This window comes from Gobio gobio, assembly GCF_949357685.1.
Source record: "Gobio gobio genome assembly, chromosome: 2".
Classification (NCBI taxonomy): domain Eukaryota; kingdom Metazoa; phylum Chordata; class Actinopteri; order Cypriniformes; family Gobionidae; genus Gobio; species Gobio gobio.
Window position 1 is genome coordinate 72,892,230 of NC_137098.1, and position 23,244 is coordinate 72,915,473.

The window sequence follows — 23,244 nt, forward strand, 5'->3', positions numbered from 1 at the left end:
AGACATAACATTATGACCACCTTCCTAATATTGTGCTGGTCCCCCTTTTGCTGACCCGTCGAGGCATAGACTCCACTAGACCCCTGAAGGTGTGCTGTGGTATCTGGCACCAAGATGTTAGCAGCAGATCCTTTAAGTCCTGTGAGTTGCGAGGTGGGGCCTCCATGGATCGGACTTGTTTGTTCAGCACATCCCACAGATGCTCGATTGGATTGAGATCTGGGGAATTTGGAGGCCGAGTCAACGCCTCAAACTCGTTGTTGTGCTCCTCAAACCATTCCTGAATCATTTGTGCTTTGTGGCGGCGCATTATCTGCTGAAAGAGCCACAGCCACCAGGGAATACCATTTCCATGAAAGGCTGGACATGGTCTCAACAATGCTTATGTAGATAATATGTGTCAAAGTAACATCCACATGGATGGAGGACCCAAGGTTTCCCAGCAGAACATTGCCCAAAGCATCACTGCCTCCGCCGCCACACCTGCTTCCCATAGTGCACCTGGTGCCATGTGTTCCCCAGGTAAGCCACGCACACGCACCCGGCCACGTGATCATCAGACCAGGCCACCTTCTTCCATTGCTCCGTGGTCCAGTTCTGATGCTCACGGGCCACTGTTGGTGCTTTGGTCGGGGTCAGGGGTCAGCATGGGCACCCTGACTGGTCAGTGGCTGTGTTGCCCCATTCACAACAAACTGAGATGCTCTGTGTATTCTCAACACCTTTCCACAGAACCAGCATTAACTTCTTCAGCAGTTTGAGCTCCAGTAGCTCGTCTGTTTGATCGGACCCCACGGGCATCAATGAGCCTCGGCCGCCCATGACCCTGTGGCCGGTTCTCCACTGGTCCTTCATGACCCTGTGGCCGGTTCTCCACTGGTCCTTCATGACCCTGTGGCCGGTTCTCCACTGGTCCTTCATGACCCTGTGGCCGGTTCTCCACTCCTACTTCATGACCCTGTGGCCGGTTCTCCACTGGTCCTTCATGACCCTGTGGCCGGTTCTCCACTCCTACTTCATGACCCTGTGGCCGGTTCTCCACTGTTCCTTCCTTGGAGCACTTTTGATAGAGACTGACCACTGCAGACCGGGAACAGCCCACAAGAGCTGCAGTTTTGGAGATGCTCTGACCCAGTCGTCTAGCCGTCACAATCTGGCCCTTGTCAAACTCGCTCAAATCCTTACGCTTGCCCATTTTTCCTGCTTCTAACACTAATATAATATATAGTATAATATATAATAATATATTATACTATATATATCCCACCCACTTACAGGTGATGAAGAGATCATCAGTGTTATTCACTTCATGTAATGTTATGCCTGATTTGTGTATACAGTATATACACTGAATATGGATACAAGCCAAGTCAGAAAGCCAACTTTATTTCTAAAGCGCTTTTATACAATGTAGAGTGAGAGATATGTGTGTGTCATCGGGTGTTTCTGCTTAGGCAACAGACGTATGGCTACACAGGTGTTTGTATTATTCTCTGTATCCAGTTCATCCTGTTCACGTACAGTAACTTCACTTTGAACGTGACATCAGTCTGTTTGTGTTGTCCAGAGTAGACACTATAAATAAACCTGTCACAGTTGTGCTCCTTTGTATCTGTACTTGTTTGTTTTTGTCTTCTAAAGAATGTGACGTGATGTTTGTTAGTGGATGAATATTGAACTTTAGGAAAATGAGTGCGTTTGCATGTTTTCTGTCAGTGCGTGTTTGAACTGTTCTCGTATTGGCAGTGTCATAATGTGTGAATGTACCTGTAACATACAGTGCCTTCACGGTATAAATACTAAGAAAAGCAAAGATGTTCTGTATCTTTGATCTGATTTGGTAGTGAAATGACGTTTCATTGTAAACCTGTCATCACTTACAGCTGGTATTTTCAGTGACGTAAACCTATACTTTCCATCACACTCTTAATGTCTCAATGTTACAATGCTGGTTCCTAATCATGAAACACAACAACTATAACTAAACCATAAAGCCTGAAATCAACTGAAGATTAAAAAAAAGACAATACATCTCTCAAGATCTCAGCTGAGAATTAACAGAGGTTTAGATGTTGATGTTTTATTGAAAATAAATTCACCATTATGGAGATCAGTGTTTGCTTTAGTTGGCCAGTTTGACTCTTGGCTTTTGTTCTTTATGGTCTTTGTAACAGTGTTTACTAAAACATAATTTGTTGCAAAGAAAGCCAGAAACAAAATGATCAGATGATATCGTTTTCAGCACAATAACTGTCTCATCATTGACCAAAAGTGGTTGTTGATAGATTATATTTACCTACAGTACTTTCTCACCATAGATTAGACATTCTGACAGAATGGGGAAAACATTTTTAGACCTACACACAGACATCAAGAGTCAGCATATGAATCTCAACAATGGTGACATGCTTCATGCTGCAATGCATGCTGGGAGCTACAATAGTATAAAACGCATGGCTCCCAGCATGCATTGCGGCATGAAGCATGTCACCATTGTTGAGATTAATATGCTTATTCTTGATGTCTGTGTGTGTCTGCAAAATTAATTTCTACAATTTATTTAAAAATCGAAATTCAGAATGTCTGATCTGTGGCAAGAAAGTTTTGTTGTTGAATATCATCTATTAACAACAAATAACCACTTTTGGTCAAGGGTAATATTAGTCAATTTATCAAAAAATTATTGTTTAAATTAGGGATGCACCGAATCCAGATTTTTGGGGTTCGGCCGAATACCGAATCCACTGGTTAAGATTCGGCCGAATCCGAAACCGAATACCGAATCCTACTCCCATCCGCAGTCCATTATCACAGTAAACACATTAATGAAGTTAACAACGTCCACAGCAGTGTAGGGATGCCATTAACTGTTTTGGTCAAGTTTACTAAAGTAAACATTGTCGTGTATGTTCTTCTAGCCGCTGTTTCATGAAGGTTTATAGAAAAATTACCCCGAGTCGTCCTCTGTCGTTTCAAAGAACAACCCAACGGACAGCGCAGGAGGCGCGCGCTAGGGTTGTGCCGACATCAAGATGGAGCGCCACCATCGTGATGATGCCACGCCCCCGTTGCGAGTCTGTTGTGTGCGACACACACTAATCCTCTTCTATAGTATAAGTTAAACTAAAAACTTAGCAGAGATTGCTCTGTAAATTAAATTGAGAATGTAACTAATGCATATATGCTATTTTAAATACTGTAGTCTATGCCAGATATATAGCCTATATTTTGAAATAATTTGAGGCTGAAACATCCATATGCGTGTTTATTTTAGCACTTCCGTCAGTGAAACAACACAGCCTATAAAACAAAAACGATTTTCAGTAAATAATGGTAACCTCAAGAATATATGAAAATTAAATATTAGTTAGAAAAATATTTGATTCATACTATTTCCCCGCAAAGATGCGTCATATACCGCTCTGCACTTTGAGAGGAATGGGACACTGAATAGACACCTTCTTGAATATCTTCGTCTTCATATGTTCTACTGATGTTGCAAAGCAACACTTGTTGTTAAAGGTCTGAAGAGTGGATTTTATTTTCCACAGGGTCAAGACATTTAGGCAATGTTTGATTATTCACTGCCAGAGAAAACTAAACTAAAATCACCGCCGTGTGTGAAATGCGCTATTCAAATAAACCAAACTTGACGCGCCTTACCAAGTTTAATAACAAGAACAAACTGTGTTAAATAAAATTTTAAGTAAAAAGGTATTCGTCTTACAGTGTTTTTTATCCTTTCCCACAGTAAAGGATGTGAATAGTTATAATAGACTTAATTATAAGCAAACGAAAGGAAGAAACGTTTATAATCCCCTGCGAACATGGGCGCGACGTGAGTGAAGATTTGGGAAAAGAAACGAGATGTCCATGTCCATTGGGATAAAATGGACTAGGCCTATTGTTCAAATTCACGGAAAATCGAGTGACCAGATCCAGATCACAAAGCAGAATGAAAAAGAGCTCTCTGACCATTATTTCCTTTCTAGGCTAAAAAAAGCTTTGTGCTTCACTCCTGTGGTAATATTCACGTGAAACAGCATTCACATACAAAACACTGGGTTAGTAAAATAACGAAATTATTTTTTTTAAAGTAGAAAATAGTATTTATGTAAAGAGATATATTAAAATAAAAAGAGCTCAACTCTTAAGTGGAAGGAACCTATTTTTCCCCCTCACGTGCAACCTAGCGGATGAATCATTATTTGGGTTAGTAAAAATAACGAAATGATGGTTTTAAGAGAATAGTATATGTAAAGATATATAGTATATTATCTACCTATTTACCTAATTCCGGTTCTTCAAAGCTTACGGATTCAGTGTATTTTCGTTTTGTCATCTTAATTTGGTAATTATTTAAGTGAAAAATATTTAGTGTAGGCCTATATATTTTATTAATTTTATTTATATTTTATCTGATCTATAGATCTATAGGCTGTTTGCAAGGTAAAATAAAATAAATTTTGGCTGCTGTCTGTGGATTCCTTCATGCACAACTCGTATTCTCTCGGATGTTTCATATGCAAATGTTATAACAGCGGCTGTTGTTAAGGGTCCTTGTCATCACGAGACAAATCGGCATTGCAAATTGAACGCGTAGCTCAACTTGAATCGCATTCTTTTGACTTAAAGTAGCTACTGCCACGTTTTCTGTTCATGAGTTCCATTTTCACTTTCAACAGCGGCGTCATTATGTTCGACCAGCGGGGCGCGCATAGTGCAAGCCTAGGGTTCGGGTTCGGTGGAAAAAAATTCTGAGGTTCGGCAGAAACCGAACCCAGTCAAAAAGCCCAATATTCGGCCGAATCCGAACCCGAACCCTGGATTCGGTGCATCCCTAGTTTAAATTATATTTTTAAACAAATTATGTGTTTCAGTGACTAAGTCAAACTGCCCAAACTAAAGGAAACACTGATCTCCATAATGACGACCAAACATTTTCAATAAAACATCAACATCTAAACCTCTGTTAATTCTCAGCTGAGATCTTGAGAGATGTATTGTCTTGATTGATTTCAGGCTTTAGTTGTAGTTGTTGTGTTTCATGATGTTGAATCATCATCACATTGTAACTGATTCAATGCCATTACCATTGATTTTTGCATGAAATTTCTACATTAATTGCGGGTGCAAACATGATGTTGATTCAATGCAGCTAATATTGACAAGTTAACATTGATTTAAAGTTGTTTCGATGGTGGCTTGCTATCTGGGTATTGACCCCTCTGTTGGTTAATTAGATGCGGGCAAATGAAAAATAAGTGTAATTAACCCATGTTAACCTCGATTTCTATTCAGTTTTGAACTGGATTGCATTGTGAAAGCCAGTTGATCTCTTGCTGATCTTTCACTGTTCACCGTTGTGTTCTTCAAGCGCAGGTGTAATGGATAACCGATCCAGGAACGACGCTTCCCTACATGGATTCACTTCAACAGACCTACGAGTGAACCTCTGAAAACATTAGTTTGGGAAACACCTGCTCTCAAACCCTCAGACTTGCCTGATGTAAGCTTTAACCCAGACATTATTTATGTATATGTATTGAGTGTGCAGAAATAATCAATTGGGCGTCTTGCTGCGTTAATAGAAGCCCAAATAAAGCCCAAGCGTAATGCTGGACGACGCCAAGGCTTACATCGAACTGGGTGTCGCCAAGCTCGAGAACGTCCCCGAACCCCTGAGACCTCGGGATAGGAACCGTCTCAGCGACGTCCCCAATCCGCGCGAGGAACGCATTTCCTCTTCTCGAAACATCTCAGAATGGACTGAACCTGACGCCGTTGACCGGAGACAGAGTTTGGCAACCTTATCTGAGAGCTCCAGGACTTCCAATGTCACCGTTGCGTTTTCTCAAAGCTCCCGGAGACCGATCCTCGTGACTCCTGAAGGCGATGGATCCCGCCCGAGGTGCGGCTGTTTCCGCGCGGTGCGGACGGCGTTCCTGCGGTGTCTGGGGGAGACGCCGCTCATGGTGTCCGGACTAGTGCTGGCCATCCTCTTCTGCGTGACCATCATCATCATCATCCCGTCCACCGGCAGGGTAAGATCCGACTGACGGGTGAACGGACGTGTGTTTCCAGGAGGTGTGTGTTTCTAAAGCAAGGTTTTGTCTCGCTCTCTCAGAGCCTCAACACTCACCTAGCGGCGTTCACAGTGGTGTGTGTGGCGGTGTGTGTCTGCGTGGCTCTTCTGGTGTGTTTGCCGTGTTTGCCGGTGGTCCGGCGAGGAGAAACGCCGCTCGCGCTCTTCATCTGGTTTCTGCTCCTCATCATCGCCGTCGTGTTCATCTTCATCGGAGGCGTCGTCACCGCCTGGGAGCAGGTCAGATGATTGTTAAGATCTCTTATTGTGTGTTTTAGTTTACTAAACAGTGACAGGACTGTCACACTTATAAAAGTAGTCCATGGCTCGCACGCTAACTTTTCTTTTTAAGCCAGAAACATGTTCTATGCAAATAATTTTCATTTAAACTTTAGTCATTTAGTCATTTTTATTCATTTTGTTTTTTAAATGTCTATATATTTTTTGTATTAATATTATAAATTAGTTAATTTGTTTATTTCAATTAGTTAGTTCATTTGAATTTTTTGTTCAAATTAGTTTTTTGTGTCTATATAGTTTTTGTTAATATATATATTTGTGTTTTCATGCTTTGTTGTGTGCTTTTGTCATTATTATTTTTTTTATGTCTATAAAGTTTTTATTTATATTTTCTTTTACATTTAAATTTTAGTTTAAAAAATAGCTTTTTTGTCATTTTTTATTGTGTTTTTTTAAACAATTTAATTTAGTTTTAGTAATTTTGTCGTCTTTTTTGTCATTTTTAGAGGGGTTTTTTAACATGTCTGTGTAGTTTTAGTAATTAATATTTCAGTTTTAGTTATTTTATTTTATTTTATTTTAGCAACTAGCAGAAATAAAATAATTTAGTTTTTTACATTTTATCTCAGTTAACATTTATTTTATTTCACATAACAAAAATGCCATTTTAATGATGTAGTTTTTGTTCAACAGTAATAAACCTGCTGTATATCTGAGAGATTTTCTCCTTTACTCTAGCTGTTTTTCATCCTCAGGTCGCGTTCTTCCTCTTTCTGGCCCTGTCCGTTTATACGGTTCTTCCTCTCAGGCTCTCATGGGCACTGAGCTTCGGCATCGGAGTGAGTGTTTGTCACATCGTCATCATCAGTGCGTATGTGTCCGTCACCAGTCCGGGGACACGTGACCTCGCCCTGCAGGTAACACACACACGCATACACACATACACACACTCTCACACATACAGACACTCACACACACACACACACACACACACAGAGCTTTACCAACACCTGAATACCTCATGGCTGGTCAGAGGAAATGTTATATGCAAAACCTGTGCAGCGGAGGCCACCGGCTGATTTTCCTGTCTCCACACGTATTCAAAACTCCTTTCTTTGTGTCTCAGTTGGTAGCGAATGGAGTGCTGTTTGTGTGCGTCAACTGTGTGGGCGTGTTTCACCTGTGGCACACCGAGCACGCTAACCGGAAATCCAGCAAGAAACGAGAAGATTTTGGCAAAAACCGTTCCACGCAGGCCAAACAGAAAAGCGATCAGGTACAGATTCCCATATATCTGACACTCTGCTTGACACACAGCGCTGCTCACGTGAAGCTCACGCTGCTCAGTTAACATGCATAATAATAATAATAGCACTAATAATTGTTTTTATTTTCAAATATTATTTTTATTTTATTTTTATTAAGTTTTGTATTTGTATATGTTCATTATAATCAACTATAAGCCATGGAAGCTTGTTTCCGCTACAGAATGAAAAATAAACACAGTTGGCCTATAGAGTGCAACGGTTGGTTCCAGAAGTAAGAATCTCTATAGAGAAATATAATATAAACCGTTAAAAACAGCCCTATTTTGAGTTATGGGGTTGTTAATCTATGGTATTTGCTTCTGCTGAAGCCGTCAGCCTGCATTTTTTCAACTCATTGTTTTTAAATAATAATGTTTCCCTCACTAAATCCGTCCTTTCAGTCAGTCACGTTTGAAGTTACATCGAAAGACTGACATTATGGGGTCTCAGTTGGGATCCCAATCACCTTCAAGTGGTAAGAAAACAGGCCAATGGACATTGACGGCGAGCCACGCCCTCAGAAATACGGGTATATAAGCTTGCCAGCAACTCACTCGTTCAGCTTCAGTTGTTTTCACAGCGCTCTGCGTCTTTTGTTGGACATAAGGCGCATTTTCACATTGAAAGAGAAAACTTGAATCGATTTTACCCTTGGGCGCTTCAACAATAAAAAAAGCAGTTTCCCTAAAAGAGCACGCACAAGTGACGTCGCGTCTTTGTAAAGATGACATTTCACCCGTGTGTTTCTGGATGCGGCCGTTTCCTGGCCTCGTCCGACAGCCACGATCGCTGCGGGAACATGACCATCGCAAAGTTAATAACGCAATGTTCCAATACCTTGAAAAATGTACCGCAGCGAACCATTTCAGTTAATATGCAGGGTGATCTGAGGGTTATAGTGGGAGCTCTCGTCCCCACGGGCCTCCCACTCCTCACATATGTTGCTGGCTGTGGAGTTTCCTGATGAGCCTGCGGGTCCTTCTCATGGGGGACCGAGCATATCCTATGGACATTGTTTCAAGGGTCAGGCATACCAGTACAAGGTCCTCTCCTTCGGGCTGTCCCTGTTTCCCCGCATCTTCACAAAGACCACAGAGGCTGCCCTTGCTACAGTAAGGGAAGTGGGCGTTCGTTTTCTCAACTATCTCAACAACTGGCTTTTTCTAGCTCACTCTCGAGATTTGTTGTGCAAGCCCAGGGACCTGGTGCTCCAGGGGCAGGACAGTAGTTCCACTTTAACAATTTCAGAGCCTCTTGGGGCATATGGTATCTGTAGCCACGGTCACACCACTCGGATTGTTGCATATTATGAGACCACTTCAGCACTGGCTAAATGGACGAGTCCTGAGATGGGCAGGCGCACATCGGTGACCATCACACCAATCTGATGGCAAACATTCAGCCTGTAGTCAGACCTTGCCTTTCCTTTAGAACAAGTGTCTAGCCACGTTGTTTTCACAATAGATGCCTCCAGAATGGGCTGCACCCCCAGGTGGTCCAGCTGATCTGGAGGCGATTCAAAGATCTCTCCAGAACCCTTCCATTGCCAGCTTTTTTACGCCCTGACTCACTTGGGACGGATGCACTGGCACACAGCTGCCCTCCGTAAATATGCGTTTCTGCCAATATGCCAGTTCTCCTGACTGCTCTCACATCTATTAAGAGGGTGGGGGACCTGCAGGCATTTTTGGTCATCGAAACGGACTTGGAATTTGGACCGGCTGACTCTCACTGGCTTAGTTCCCACCACTCCTTTTCGGGACCAGGTGGTGAACTTGCAAGCGCTGCCCCTGAAGGAGGCAGACCCAGCCCTTGGGTCGTTGTGTCTCATTTAATCCCTGCACATCTACGTAGACTGCACGCAGAGCTGTAGAGGCTCAGAGCAGCTCTTGAAGGGTCAGCAGAAGGGAAATGCTGTCTCCAAACAGAGGTTTGTCCACTGGCAGACATCTGCAGAGCTGCAGGTTGGGTGACACCTAACACCTTCACAAGATCATACAATCTCTGGGTTGAGCTGGTTTCTTCCTGTGTGTTGGGTACAAACAGGTAAAGTGCGGGAACACTGGCTGAGTGTCTCACTTGCATCTCCATTCCCCTCTAAGGGGGGGATATGAGTGGTTTCTTACTCTCCAGGTGTGTTCCCCACTTGGCGAACCCTGAATGGAGTTTCCTCCAAGTATCCTTCGGCAGTCAGACTGATGCCAGGCCCAGTACTTGAGTTGCATGCCCAGCTGGTCAGTCCCTTTGCTGGACCCATTTGTGTACAGTTCCCCTGACAGCAAACTCTCCCTGGGCAGATTTTGCTCTGCCCCATCTCTGCGTCCGTAGTGGTTCCATCCCAAACTAGGCAGGACCTACCGTAGAGATCGTCCATATGTAGCACTGGTCCTTCTTCCACATGTTACCTCCCTGTGAGCAGGATGTGGCCTCCATAGCGTCCCTTTGACTGATTGAAAAGGAACGTCTCATTACTGTCATAACCCTCGTTCCCTGAAGGAGGGAACAGAGATGTTACGTCCCACCTGCCAGAACCCTGAACCACCTACTGAATGCCGGCTTATATACTTATATACCCATATGACCTTGGGAGTGGCTTGCCATCTAAGTCTCAGTCACCAATGTCCATTGGCCTGTTTTCTTACCACTCAAAGGTGATTCGGCTTCCATTTGAGAGCCCATTTTGTAAGTTTTTTGATGAAATGTCTCCGTTACCTCCTTCAGGGAACAAGGTTTATTTTTGTCTGATTTTCAAATACTCTTTTTGCTTCAAATCAAAGTTTGTAGTGTTGTGATTGTCCTCGTAGCTGGTTGGTTTGGTTCATGCAATATAATGCTTTAATAAAGATTTTTTTAAAAATAAATTAATGCAAATAATACTTTCGGAATCAGCGCCGCTGTTGCACACTATTGCTCACACTATTTATCTCACAATTCTGACCTTTTTTCTCTTGCAATTGCGAGTTTATATATTACAATTCAGGCTTTATAATTCACATTTGTGAGTTTATATCTAACAATTCTAAGAGAAAAAGTCAGAATTGTAAACTGCCGTAGTTTTCATAGTGAACAGCCAACATTTAGATTAATGAATTATATCACATGGCAATTTATTAAATTAAACATAATAGTCCCTTGTGACGTGTTTGCTTAAACAGAATATATTTGATTCTTAATGGAATAGTCTTTAATCAGTTTTCCTCTTGTACCGGTTAACCTGTGTGTCCAGGAGCATCTCTTGTTGTCCATCCTGCCTCGGTACATCGCCATGGAGCTGAAGACTGAAATCGTCAAGCGTCTGACCGCTAAATGTACCGCCGAGGAAAATCGACCCAATTTCCACAGTCTTTACATCCGACAGCACAGAGACATCAGGTGTGACATCACACACCCACACACTCACATAAAAAAGCGTTAATTATTAGTAGTGTACACTTGCTGTAATAAACACACGGTTATTATTTTGCAGCATCCTGTACGCTGATATCGTGGGCTTCACACACCTGTCCAGCACCTGCACACCTGAGGAGCTCGTCGGCGTTCTCAACAAACTCTTCGGCAGGTTCGACGACATCGCCAAGGTGAAGAGATCTCCGTCATTGTCGCTCTTTGGATTTTTGTGTGTGTTTGACTCTTTACTTGATGTTCCACACACTCTCTGTAGAAAAATGGCTGTTTGCGTATTAAAATCCTGGGCGACTGTTATTACTGTGTCTCTGGTCTTCCTGATCCGATCCCTCATCACGCTCGCAACTGCGTTCAGATGGGCCTGGACATGTGCACCGCCATAAAGTGAGTCCCACCATCACAAACACATACAGTCCAAAAATCATCTTCTCTCTATCAGTGTTTGCCTAGGCCAACTGAAATAAAATAAAGTTTAATTGTGTGTGCACAACAAAATAAAATGTAATTATTTACGTGAGAAGATTGCATACAAAGTCAATGCATAGACGTAAAGAGACGGGGCAAAGCGAATGATGCAAATGGCTCAATCGCATCTTCTGCGCAAGTTGAAAAAACGAGCTTGAGCGGAAAATTCACATGACATTGTCGCGCAGGCCAATCATCAAAGAGCTTATTAGCAAGTTATCAAACTGGGCACCTGTCTGAAACTGGGCTGTCATCCAGAGGCAGTTTATGGAGAAGATGGTGAAATTCACAGAGTTGTGTGCGCTTCTGGATGGGGTTTGGCTTTCCAGCGTATTTGGGACTTCCACAACAGGTACAGAGCAGCAATAGTAGTTATCTCCAACATGGTTGATGACAGACAAAATGGTGGAAAAAAATGTTGTTGTTGTGCATGAAGACACTCCTCATCTCTAGGGTTGGGTAACGAACTCTGTATTTTTTAGGGCACCGACCGAATTTCGTCGGTACTACAGAGTACCGATTCACATTAAATCAATCGCTGACACATTTCGGTACCTGAGAACGCATCTAGTGATATAGACGAGTGAATATTAAACTGCAAAAAGACTATTTAAATACAAATCCTGCGTGTCCTGCGTGTCTCTGTGTGAATGAATGGTTGTTTTTATGAATTCAATTACGTAAGTAGCTAGTATATATTTCAGTAAACAAACATAACAGACAATTAACCCAGCTCTGGAATAATGTCAATAACACTTCTATAAATGACTTTTTTTCAGTTTCTGTACAGTTATTGAGGTAAACATCCCTAAAGTACCGAAAAAAAGGTACCATTGGGATCCCGGTACCGGATAAAATGTGAATGGGACCCAACCCTCATCAACGTGCAATGTTTTTATTCGCTCGAGTGACGCAAAAAACAAGTAATCCCGCAAGTAATCTAGAGCGAGTAACATTCACTTCGCTTTTGGTGTGCACACCCCATACATTTCTGGCCTTGAGGTGAGATTATTTGACCTTTGACCCTTGCAGTAAGCTGAGGGAAGCGACGGACGTGAACATCAACATGCGTGTTGGCGTGCACACGGGTCACGTCCTGTGCGGCGTGATCGGCCTTCAGAAGTGGCAGTATGACGTCTGGTCAGATGACGTGACTCTAGCCAATCACATGGAGTCTGGAGGAGTGCCTGGGTATCTATCACACAAGTACACTTTTCCTCTCATTCCTGATTATCCTAGTAATATTAGTGATGATTATGGTCCCTCATAGGAGAGTCCACATCACAGAGGAGACGCTGGGTCACCTGGGGGGGACATACCAGGTAGAGGATAGAAACGGCGGAAGTCAGGATTCGAATTTGAAGGGAAGGAAAACGTTCCTGGTTATTGATCCAAATCCAGAAAAGTGCAGTACAACAGCAGAGGTGAATAACTAAAAATGATTTTTGACTCTGTGGATAAATGATCTGTTGGTTACTTGATGGTTTGTTTACTGACTGAATGACTATTAACAAATGGTTCACTAGCTTCAGTATTGACTTACTACCGAAGCAGCAGTATTTTTGACTTTTCAAGACTTCAGTGAATAAAAGTATATTTATTTCAACAATAGTGTGGACGTGATTGTTTTCGCTCTGCTTGTGTCTCTCAGACTCATGAGCTGAAGGTGAACAACAGACCCACAGACCGGCACAAGCTCCGGGCGTCGGTGCGGATGTCGCAGTACCTGAAGTCCTGGAAAACCGTCCACCCGTTTTACAACCTCAACCAACCAGAGGTTCGATTCGCAGCTCCGCCCACTGCTGGCAGAGGCATCAGCCAATCACAGCCGGCTAGGGTCAGTGTCAATCATTATCACTGTCCAATTACACTCAATCACTTTGAATATGTTTAACGGCGCATATTAATTATGGGCATTCATTTACTTTCTCATCAACAGGAGAGCGTGGAGGTGAACACTCACAGGTGAATTTTCTTCAGGGATATGAAAGTAGACCATTTAACATAATTCATATAATGTCCAGCTAAATTAGAGATCAGAGCTCACGTTCATGCATGGCCGCTTTGTGGTTCATATAAAGGGGGTCTGAATTTGGTGCTTTTCATAACTTAATTTTGAAACGGCTGTAATTTAGGTTAGTTTCTTTTCTCAGATCATCACAAGTTCTGGACAATGGAGTGATCAACTCGTTAGACCCTCTGGAAAATGAAAGGTGAGCTAATTCACTAATGTACAATCTTCACAGGGAATCAATGATAAAGAGCATTTGACCTAATGTTGTCTTTTCATTGTTCAGGGGAACAGCGAAGCTGAACTGTGTGACGTTATGTTTTAATAACATTGAGCTGGAGAAAGAGGTGTGAATTTGAAAGCATGCTGTTGGTTTTCCATTTATGTTTGGTTTTCACTCTTATCTTCTAACCGTCTGTGTTTGTGTGCCAGTATTCGTTGGGTGAAGTCCAGGGGCTTCATCATTCTGTCGGATGTTTGGCCGTCATCTTCATCTCTGTGTTTGTGGTTCAGATGTTGACCTCGCAAAAGTGAGTGTCATATGTAATGATGATCATTTACAGGATGCTCCTGATCTTATTGTGAACGATTCACCATTATTCTAAAGCAGGGTTTCCCACACTAAAATCAAATAAATAAATAATTAAATTAAATTAAATTAAATTAAATTAAATTAAATTAAATTAAATTAAATTAAATTAAATTAAATTAAATTAAATTAAATTAAATTAAATTAAAAAATTACAAATTAAATTTAAACATTTTAAATTAAATAATAATAATAAATAAAATAAATAAAAATAAGTAAATGTAAAATAAATAAAACCCAATAAAATAAAATAAAATAAAATACAAAACAATAAAATAAAATAAAAATGAAACCCAATAAAACCCAATAAAATAAAACACATTACAATAATATACAATTAAATTAAATATAAAATAAAAAAATTTAAATAAAGCAATACAATTAAATTACATTAAATTCAATAAAACACAATAAAATAAAACATAATAAAATTAAATTCAGAAAACACAATAAAATACAATGCAAATACAAATAAAATAAAACACAATCAAATCAAACAATAAAACACAATAAAATCTTACATTTAAATTAAAATGTAAAATTAAACTAAATCATTTGTAAAATAAAAACAATCAAAAAGATAGAGACACCAAAATTGCTATGGTGACAGATCAGTCCTCAATTAGTGAGCCAAATTTCACAACTTTTTACCATACGGTTCTATGGGCTGCCATACACTCCCAAGGTGGAAGAAGAAGAAGACGGGAACGGTTTCAATAGGTGTCTTCACACCTTCAGTGCTTGGCCCCTAACAAAACAAATCAGAGAGCCGTGAACGTGAATGTGTTGTTAGATTATTGAAATATTAATAATGAATTAATTATTATAATTTTAAACGATTAAACTTAAAATCTCGAGAGAAAAGATAATATTTTAGCTGGCAAAAAAGCTTGGTACACTTTTCACCATGCAATCAATGTGCCATTGATTAAAACATTTATTTTTATTAAATACAGTATATTCCAGAAATCACATAATTTGGGACCGATCTTGATCCAGAATGGCAGATTTCTGATCACATATTTTTGGCGAGGGTTATTTTTTTCCTCACTTTAAGAAAACTTTGAAAGAGCTTTCCATATTTTTCTAGTTTTTCTGCACGAACACACAACAGAAACCCCTGGTTCTCTTTGTGCATTTACAGAAACTTTGCACTCGCGGTGTCGTATGCTGCCACTTTCCCTGTCCAGATCCTGATTGTGCTGGTGGTCTTCACTAGATTCCTGAAGGTATGACCACATGTCTTACGTGTGTGTGTGTGTGTGTGTGTGTGTGTGTGTGTGTGTGTGTGTGTGTGTGTGTGTGTGTGTGTGTGTGTGTGTGTGTGTGTGTGTGTGTGTGTGTGTGTGTGTGTGTGTGTGTGTGTGTGTGTGTGTGTGTGTGTGTGTGTTTGGAGAAAAGTCAGATTAGTGGTTGACAAATATGACTTTTTAATGGTAAACTCTTTAAATTTTACAATGAATATGTTCATAAAACAGAAGGGGCTCACAGATAGAGGTTTGTAATTAAGTATGTAAAATGTTGGTCTGTGTGTGTGTGTGTGTGTGTGTGTGTGTGTGTGTGTGTGTGTGTGTGTCAGCGCTGGAGCTCTAAGATTCCCTCCAGCATCCTCTGGGTGCCGCTGCTGTGTGACGGTGTGGCCACCAGGGCGGCGCTGCGGCTGATGCTGGTGTTTCTGTGTCTGCTCATCACGCTGCTCATGGCAGTGCTGAACATGGTGAGAAATACCTGCACACACACAACATACAGAGCGTAATGGAATTATTTACAATAGAATTACACGTGGAAAATTAAGAATTCAACACTACAGGCAAAACCATCATTTTTTCACGCACTGGTATCTTCCATATCATTTCAGACTTGTGGGAAGGATAAAAAATACAAGATACACACTTAAGTGATTATTTTATTGCACTTTATCAATTTGCATCTCTAGATTTCAGTTACAATACATATTATTAAATTAGTTTTCCTGCAGTTCAGTAACACTTATATACACCAAAACTTAGAGTTTTATTAATATCTATATTCTGAAGGTTTTTAGTGAGGGAATTGTTCATATATCATTCAACCTGATTTATATGACATTTTATTCCTAAAAACACGTTTTTTTCTATCTGTTGACAGTATTTTCTGATTTATGGAGTGATAAAAAGAGATATCCAAAATCCCCTCGCTAAAAACCTTTAACTCTAATGTGTCAACAAAATCAAACAAGAGTTTTGAGTCTAGCTTTATCCAATGTTCAGATTCCTCTTCTGGAAATGTATGCATATTTCCCAGCTGGCACAGGATGTAGACTCCAGTGTTGGGCAGACGATGGATTTTGGTTCATAATGAAAGTCGGGTTGACATCTAAATCCAACATTATTATGGAAGCGGACCCTCGACGCATGTGGCAAGGATTAAATTCTATCATTGATTGGAAACCTAAAGGAGGATCTATTATTAATGTTGATCCATCCTTGCCAAATGTATTAAATGAGTTTTATTGTCGTTTTGAAACTGGATATGTTGAACCCGTTGTTTTTTCAGCTTGTAATGAGCAGAGTTTTATAATCATTCAGGAGGACGTCCGGAGGATCTTGTCCAAGACTAAGGTTAGGAAGGCACCTGGTCCGGATTGTATTCCTCCCCGGGTCCTTAAATTGTTCTCTGAGCAACTTGCTCCTGTTTTAACTGATCTTTTTAACATGTCACTAGAGAAGTGTACTGTTCCAGTTAGTTTTAAAAGATCAATCATAATTCCAGTGCCCAAGAAGACTGTGACATGTTTAAATGACTGTCGGCCAGTGGCCCTCACATCTGTCTTGATGAAAACCTTTGAGCGGTTGGTGTTGAATTTTATTAGAGAGCAAATCCCTATGTCTATGGATTCATTACAGTTTGCATTTAGGAAAAATAGAGGTGTTGATGATGCCATTTCCTTCGCTTTGAACTCTGTCTATAAGCATCTTGATGTACATAAATCATATGCAGGAATGCTATTTATAGACTATAGTTCAGCTTTTAACTCAATGGTCCCCACAAAGCTCTTTCACAAATTGAATGCCTTGGACTCGACGATGCCATTTGTAAATGGATTTTAAACTTTCTAACTTGTCGACCACAAAGGGTCAAAATTAATGGCTGTATTTCAAATGAGTTGTATGTTAGCACTGGTTCACCACAGGGGTGTATTTTGAGTCCCCTGTTGTTTCCATTGTATACTCACGACCTCGAAGCATCTTATGATAATAATGTGATAATCAAATATGCAGATGATACAACTATCATTGGGCTGATTAGTTCAAACGATGAATCTCAGTATCGCGAGGAGGTGGAGAAGGTTGTTAAATGGAGTAAAAAAAATAATTTGCTCTTGAACACCTCGAAAACATGTGAACTTGTTATTGATTTTGGTCACAACAGGAATCAGTTGCCTATTACTATCTATGACTCTGATGTGCAGATTGTTGAGAGCTGTAAATTTTTAGGTGTGACCCTTTCTCATGAGCTCAAATACGACTAGTATTGCAAAGAAAGCGAGACAGCGCCTCTTCTTTTTACGCAGGCTTCGTGAGTTTACTCAGAATACAAAAATTCTCTTGAATTTTTACTATTGTGTAATTGAGAGTGTTCTAACTAATTGTATTACCTTGTGGTATGGTAATCTCACCTTGAAAGAGAAGAAGGCTTTGAACAAAGTGGTTCGCTCAGCGAGCAGGATCATTGGCTGCACTTTGCCGCTTCTGGAGGTCACATATAATGCTAGACTCTTGAATCGAGCTTTAAAAATTGTTAAGGATGCCTCAGGCCATCCTGCAGGGGCCTTTTTTGAGATGCTTCCCTCAGGGAGAAGGTACCGGTCGTTAAAATGTTCTACTGACCGACATTTAAACAGTTTCTTTCCTCAAGCTGTAATTGCTTTAAACAAAGCACTCTGAATGGGGTCTTTTAAAATTAAGAGAGGATTTTATCGTATAGTATTTTACTGTCTGGGTTTTTTATGTGGCATCGGCTTGTCTGTTTTATGTGGTGCTGTGTTTTGTATGTTATTTATATGTTTGTACTTTGAGCTTCTTGCACATCTTTTCCAATGTGGTTTTATACTGCAAATGGCAAATAAAGTGAACTGAGAACTGAGTGAACTGAGATTTGTTTGACGTTAAGCTGCAACGTTGGGCAGACGTCAAATTTTGGTTGGAATAAGCACCAACAACAACAAGAAAAAACGTTAAAAAAAGGTGAAGTGCATGTCAGTTCCAGCTTCACTTTTTACTAATCAGTCTGACTTTATTTCTGTCATTTGTCTACAGAAGCTCTTATTGAGAATTAACAGAGGATTAGATGTTGATGTTTTATTGAAAATTGTTGGTCACCATTATGGTGATCAGTGTATGCTTTTGTTGGGCAGCTCGACTCTTGATGAGACAGTGATGAGCGCTGCCTTTACCCAACGTTGAACAGTAAAAAATAAAGACGGACGGGGCAAATCAACTCTTGAAATATTATTATGGTACATAGTGAATCAAAATGCAATGTCGTCCGTTTGCCTAAATTAGAACACAGAACGTTCAAATGTTTTACGTACCATTTACACGGGGTAGGGAGCAGGTGTAAATTTCTTTCGTACCAACTAACATTTTGAAAATACGAACATTTTCGTGAATCCGAAAATTTACGTCAGAACGGCATTACGAACGATTTACACACAAATTCGTTCTGCTCGTGTTTCATGACTCTTGGCTTGAGTTTGTGATCTTTGTAACAGTGTTTACCAAAACACATCATTTGTTGCAATGGAAGTCAGAAAAAAACATGAGTCATATCAAACTGCACTCAAAAAAATCTGTCCTTCATAGATATTTAAATTCTGTTCACTTTACTTAAACATATTTAATATTGTCACAACTTAATTGAATTGTGTTCAATCAACCTAATATATTTAAAACTGAAGTTTACTTCATCCATTTATGTTAAAACTACATGAATCATTTTTGTTGATATAACTAATTGGGCAGTGGATCTGCAGTTCCCAGCATGCTTTGCAAGGAACTGCATTAGGAGGGTACATTTAGGGATTAAAGTGTTATTTTTTTGTTCAGTTATGTAGGACATTTAGAGGAGTTTCCGTAATGTTTTTGAATTTTGTGGTTACCATTGTGCCCAAGATTGGCACCCAGGCACTCAGGGATTTATGCTAATGTCTGCTGTGACTTTTCCTATATGTTCATTATATACTGTACATTGTGTATGATGATGAGTGAAACTGCTTATAATTGATTCCATTTAAAGGGATAGTTCACCCAAAAATGAAATGTATTCCATGATTTACTCCCCCTCAAGCCATCATAGGTGTGTATGACATTCTTCTTTCAGACGAACACAATCAGAGTTATAGTAAAAAAGCTTTATATGAATGGTAGTTTGTGTCTGTTTTTGAAGTCCATAAAAGTGCATCTATCCATCATAAAAGAAATCATGAAATGAAATGGTAGCCTGACAAGCCAGACCCACATCAAGATGTTGGGTCTGGAAACTCACCATTGGCAGGGCTCAATTCGAGGGGCGGGATAAATGGTTGTCTTTCAAATTCCCTCTGCACGCAATTGGATAGGGCCATGATTGCCACAACCAACCAGAGCAAAGAAGAAGGTGAAGCCGAGCTAACGTTAGTTGATAGACTTTCGCCGTATCCGGTCAGCAAAACTTCGAACATATCTTCTTTTCTTAAGAATGACTTCAGTGCCGTTCTTTGTTCTTTTCTCAAATAAAAGCTTAACTCCAAGTCTTCCAGAGTCGCGGCCAAAGCCGATTCTAAAGGCCGCTGCTCGTCAGCTTCTGTGTTTACGAGTAGCACGCAGAACCTCCGCAACTCTGTCGCGACGTGCCGTCATTATGTTAAGCCCGCCCACCGACTCTACACATGCTGTGATTGGCCTGACCAGAGTTTGGTTTTTCCAGCTCTCAGGTCTACCGAGAGTTGCTAGACTACACTCACGGCAAAATACATTTTCTGCCGCTACGGTGCGTCTAGATTTCTTGGCTAATGAATTGGTGCATTTGTGTGAGAAAAATATCCATATTTGGACTGAACTGATGCATGCGTAGAGTAGCGGCTGCGCAGATGTTTTGCTCTATCCTCTGCACATGCGTCAGTTCAGTTGTTATTCTTTTGCCGTCTGCCAGAAGCTTGTTATTTTACTTAATGACGTTTTAAATATGGATATTTTTCTCACACAAACCCATCGATTCGCTTCAGAAGGCCTTTATTAACCCCCGGAGCCGTGTGGAGCAGTTATATGATAGTGAAGGAATTGAAAATAATCAAAGATATTTGATATTTGAAATCCAACAAAGAAATTTGCTTTACTGTTGTCAACCCACATTCCTTATCAGAAGGGCCATCTGGAAGACAATAGAAAGGCCTGAATGGCAAATGGGTGCCACACCTTTACAGTGGGGGAAGTTTGGTCTGATTGGTCAGTTTTGGATATCTCACATTTGGTTTGGTCACATGGTCAGGGTAAGGGATAAAAGAAGATTGGAACTGTTGCTCTTTCTCTTTTTCTCTGGCTCTCTTTATTCTCTGGCTCTTGAGGTCATTGGGGGCTTCTCTTCTTTGTTCTCTTCTTCTCCCTCTCCCCCACTCTCTCTCTCTCTCTCTATATATATATATATATATATATCCCTCAGGTAACATTTTATTCATGCTGTGTACGATTAATGGTATAAGTTTATCATCTCATGCATCCATTTTGAAGCTGTTTGAAGTGTAACCATAACCAGATTTTGTCATTAAATCCTTTCTATTACGAATACTGTGCTAACTAGTTTTGATTTAGTATTGACTTTGAAGTGCTCCCTATTGCAACACAATTTAGTCATATTATAGCAACGCTCTCCCACATATTTTGCTATTGTAACTGCACTTATTTCCGTCGTTGGTATAAGTTGCAGTGGGTGGAAACCAAATATTCAACCAAAATATGACGTCTGAGTGACAATGGATTAGTCTACCGTCTTCCTGACGTCACTTTGACGTACTGTGTTTGCTGGGTCAATTAGATAATGCCTCATTGTATAACATTTCAGAAAACTGATGTCTATTCATCAAATATTGTGGCAAGCAGTGAGAAATCAATGTCAGCACATGCACACACAAATGATCGACTGCCTTTTTTATGTCTGTCTGTACAAACTCTACAGCTTGTGCGTTTGTTTCATAGGTTTTTATACCAGGCGATAACTGCTTAAATGTTTCCAACAATGCAACAGAACTGGAGCATCTCAATCTGTACACTGTGCCGGTAAGCTTCCCCCTTCTACACGGTCAGTAGATGTGAGTGCTGATGTTATATTGATGGTGTGTTGATGTGTGTTTGCAGTACTATCTGTACTGCTGTCTGCTGGCGATGTTGGGCGTGATGGTGTTCGTGCGCGTGTGTGTGTCTGCGAAATTCCTCCTCCTGACGCTGGCGTTGGTGGTGTATCTGGCGCTCTTCCTGCACGTGTACGCGCCGCGCTCCGACTGCTACGTCCAACAGTTCAACAGCACGTAAGACACACACACACACACACTGGCTTTGAGTTTATTTTAATAATTATTATACTGTATAATTCTAATAATGATATCAAATAATAATGATAATTATTACTTTTGAAATTATCAATTGTAATTCTTATAACAGTAATAATAATAATAAAAACTATTGTTTTTGTAGTTTAACTATAATAAAATTGCGTCTATTGAAATAATACTATTGTACTGTAAAATAAAAATTAATATTTAATCATTATTATAACAAATTATAATTCAAATATTAAATCACAATCAGCCACATGAATATTTAGCATAAACGCAGTTAATCATAAGTTTAGTTTAGAGTGTGTTGAATATATGTTAATTTCAAGTATTCATACGCACAGAGAGAAACTCAATGAGAATATGTGGGCGGACTTAGTTATTCATGAGGTGTTTGATTGGATGGTGTAAAGGCGGTTGAAAAATATCAAGGATTAGTGATGTCAGAATATTAATATGCTTTGATGAAGGATTATGAAGACAAACAGTTTTCCTTTATTATAACGTGACTGATGGATCATGCATAATATGAGCAGGAACATGAAATAAGAAGGAGTCAATATTGATTTTGTGACTTTAATGTTTGACAGTCCAGGTTCAGATGCTGTTTATATATTCATAACTCTAACCTGTGTCCAGAAACTCTGTGATTGATGTACACTTGTAAAAAACTGAATAAACACTATAGTTTATTGTGAAATCATAGACCGGGAGTTCTGAAGGAGCCCAAGATCATGTCCGGCATTTGGCTCGTCATTTTCTACTTGACCTCCCTTATTCTTGTGCGACAGGTAAGAGTGAGTGTGTGTGTGTGTGTGTGTGTGTGTGTGTGTGTGTGTGTGTGTGTGTGTGTGTGTGTGTGTGTGTGTGTGTGTGTGTGTGTGTGTGTGTGCGTGCGTGCGTGCACGCGTGCGTGTGCGTGTGTGTGTGTGTAAAATATATATTTTTTAAGTATTTTATTTCAGTTAAAGTTTATTTTATTTTAGTTAACTATAATAGCCCTGCTAATCTGAATAACGTGTGTGTGTGTGTGTGTGTGTGTGTGATCAGGATGAGTTGGGCTCTCGGACGGAGTTCCTACTGGAGAAGTGTTTCAAAAAAGAGACGGAGGAAATGGAGACGACCAAGAACGTCAACAGACTCCTCCTGCAGAATCTGCTGCCAGGACACGTCACAGACTTCTTCATCGGCAAGGACGTCCCGAACCAGGTGACACACTGACAGATGTTCACTGATGGAGCGCTTGAGCGTCACCGCCGCCCCCTGGAGGCGTCACAGCGCATTACACGGATGGTCATAGTTCAGACATGATCAAAGCGCAGCTGTCGCACTCGATCTCCTCCAGTCCTCCTGTCTCTGACTGAGAGTTTAGAGTGATTTAGCCAGTACAAGTCTTTTAGTATAACTGGACAAACGTCCTCCTTCAGCTCGTGTGTTTCTGCTGTCAAATCATGAGGGTCAAATATCAGGGTGCCTTAAAAACTCTTAAAGGCAGAAAATGTAAGATTTTTAGATTTATATATTCAAAAGCCTAGATCAGCGTTATATATGTTGTTGACTTGTGTACATTATCCC

General features: G+C 40.4%; 1 protein-coding gene across 3 annotated transcripts in view; it reads left to right on the forward strand.

Annotated features, from left to right (window-relative positions):
* Window positions 1-23,244, forward strand: part of LOC307142562 (adenylate cyclase type 2) — a 39,372-nt gene that overhangs the window by 6,267 nt on the left and 9,861 nt on the right. For 2 of the 3 annotated variants that reach the window (XM_079843531.1, XM_079843533.1), the window contains exons 2-22: window positions 5,383-5,509; window positions 5,592-6,044; window positions 6,128-6,325; window positions 7,081-7,242; window positions 7,452-7,601; window positions 10,859-11,004; window positions 11,099-11,210; window positions 11,294-11,421; window positions 12,535-12,693; window positions 12,773-12,926; window positions 13,154-13,339; window positions 13,442-13,467; window positions 13,656-13,715; window positions 13,800-13,860; window positions 13,946-14,043; window positions 15,247-15,331; window positions 15,682-15,819; window positions 21,314-21,394; window positions 21,473-21,642; window positions 22,376-22,460; window positions 22,720-22,878. In XM_079843531.1, coding sequence (XP_079699657.1) covers window positions 5,616-6,044; window positions 6,128-6,325; window positions 7,081-7,242; window positions 7,452-7,601; window positions 10,859-11,004; window positions 11,099-11,210; window positions 11,294-11,421; window positions 12,535-12,693; window positions 12,773-12,926; window positions 13,154-13,339; window positions 13,442-13,467; window positions 13,656-13,715; window positions 13,800-13,860; window positions 13,946-14,043; window positions 15,247-15,331; window positions 15,682-15,819; window positions 21,314-21,394; window positions 21,473-21,642; window positions 22,376-22,460; window positions 22,720-22,878 — 2,787 coding nt within the window. In that variant the 5' untranslated portion in view covers window positions 5,383-5,509; window positions 5,592-5,615. Of the gene's footprint in view, window positions 1-5,382; window positions 6,045-6,127; window positions 6,326-7,080; window positions 7,243-7,451; window positions 7,602-10,858; window positions 11,005-11,098; window positions 11,211-11,293; window positions 11,422-12,534; window positions 12,694-12,772; window positions 12,927-13,153; window positions 13,340-13,441; window positions 13,468-13,655; window positions 13,716-13,799; window positions 13,861-13,945; window positions 14,044-15,246; window positions 15,332-15,681; window positions 15,820-21,313; window positions 21,395-21,472; window positions 21,643-22,375; window positions 22,461-22,719; window positions 22,879-23,244 lie in introns of all 3 variants that reach the window. The other variant, XM_079843532.1, reaches the window with a different exon arrangement.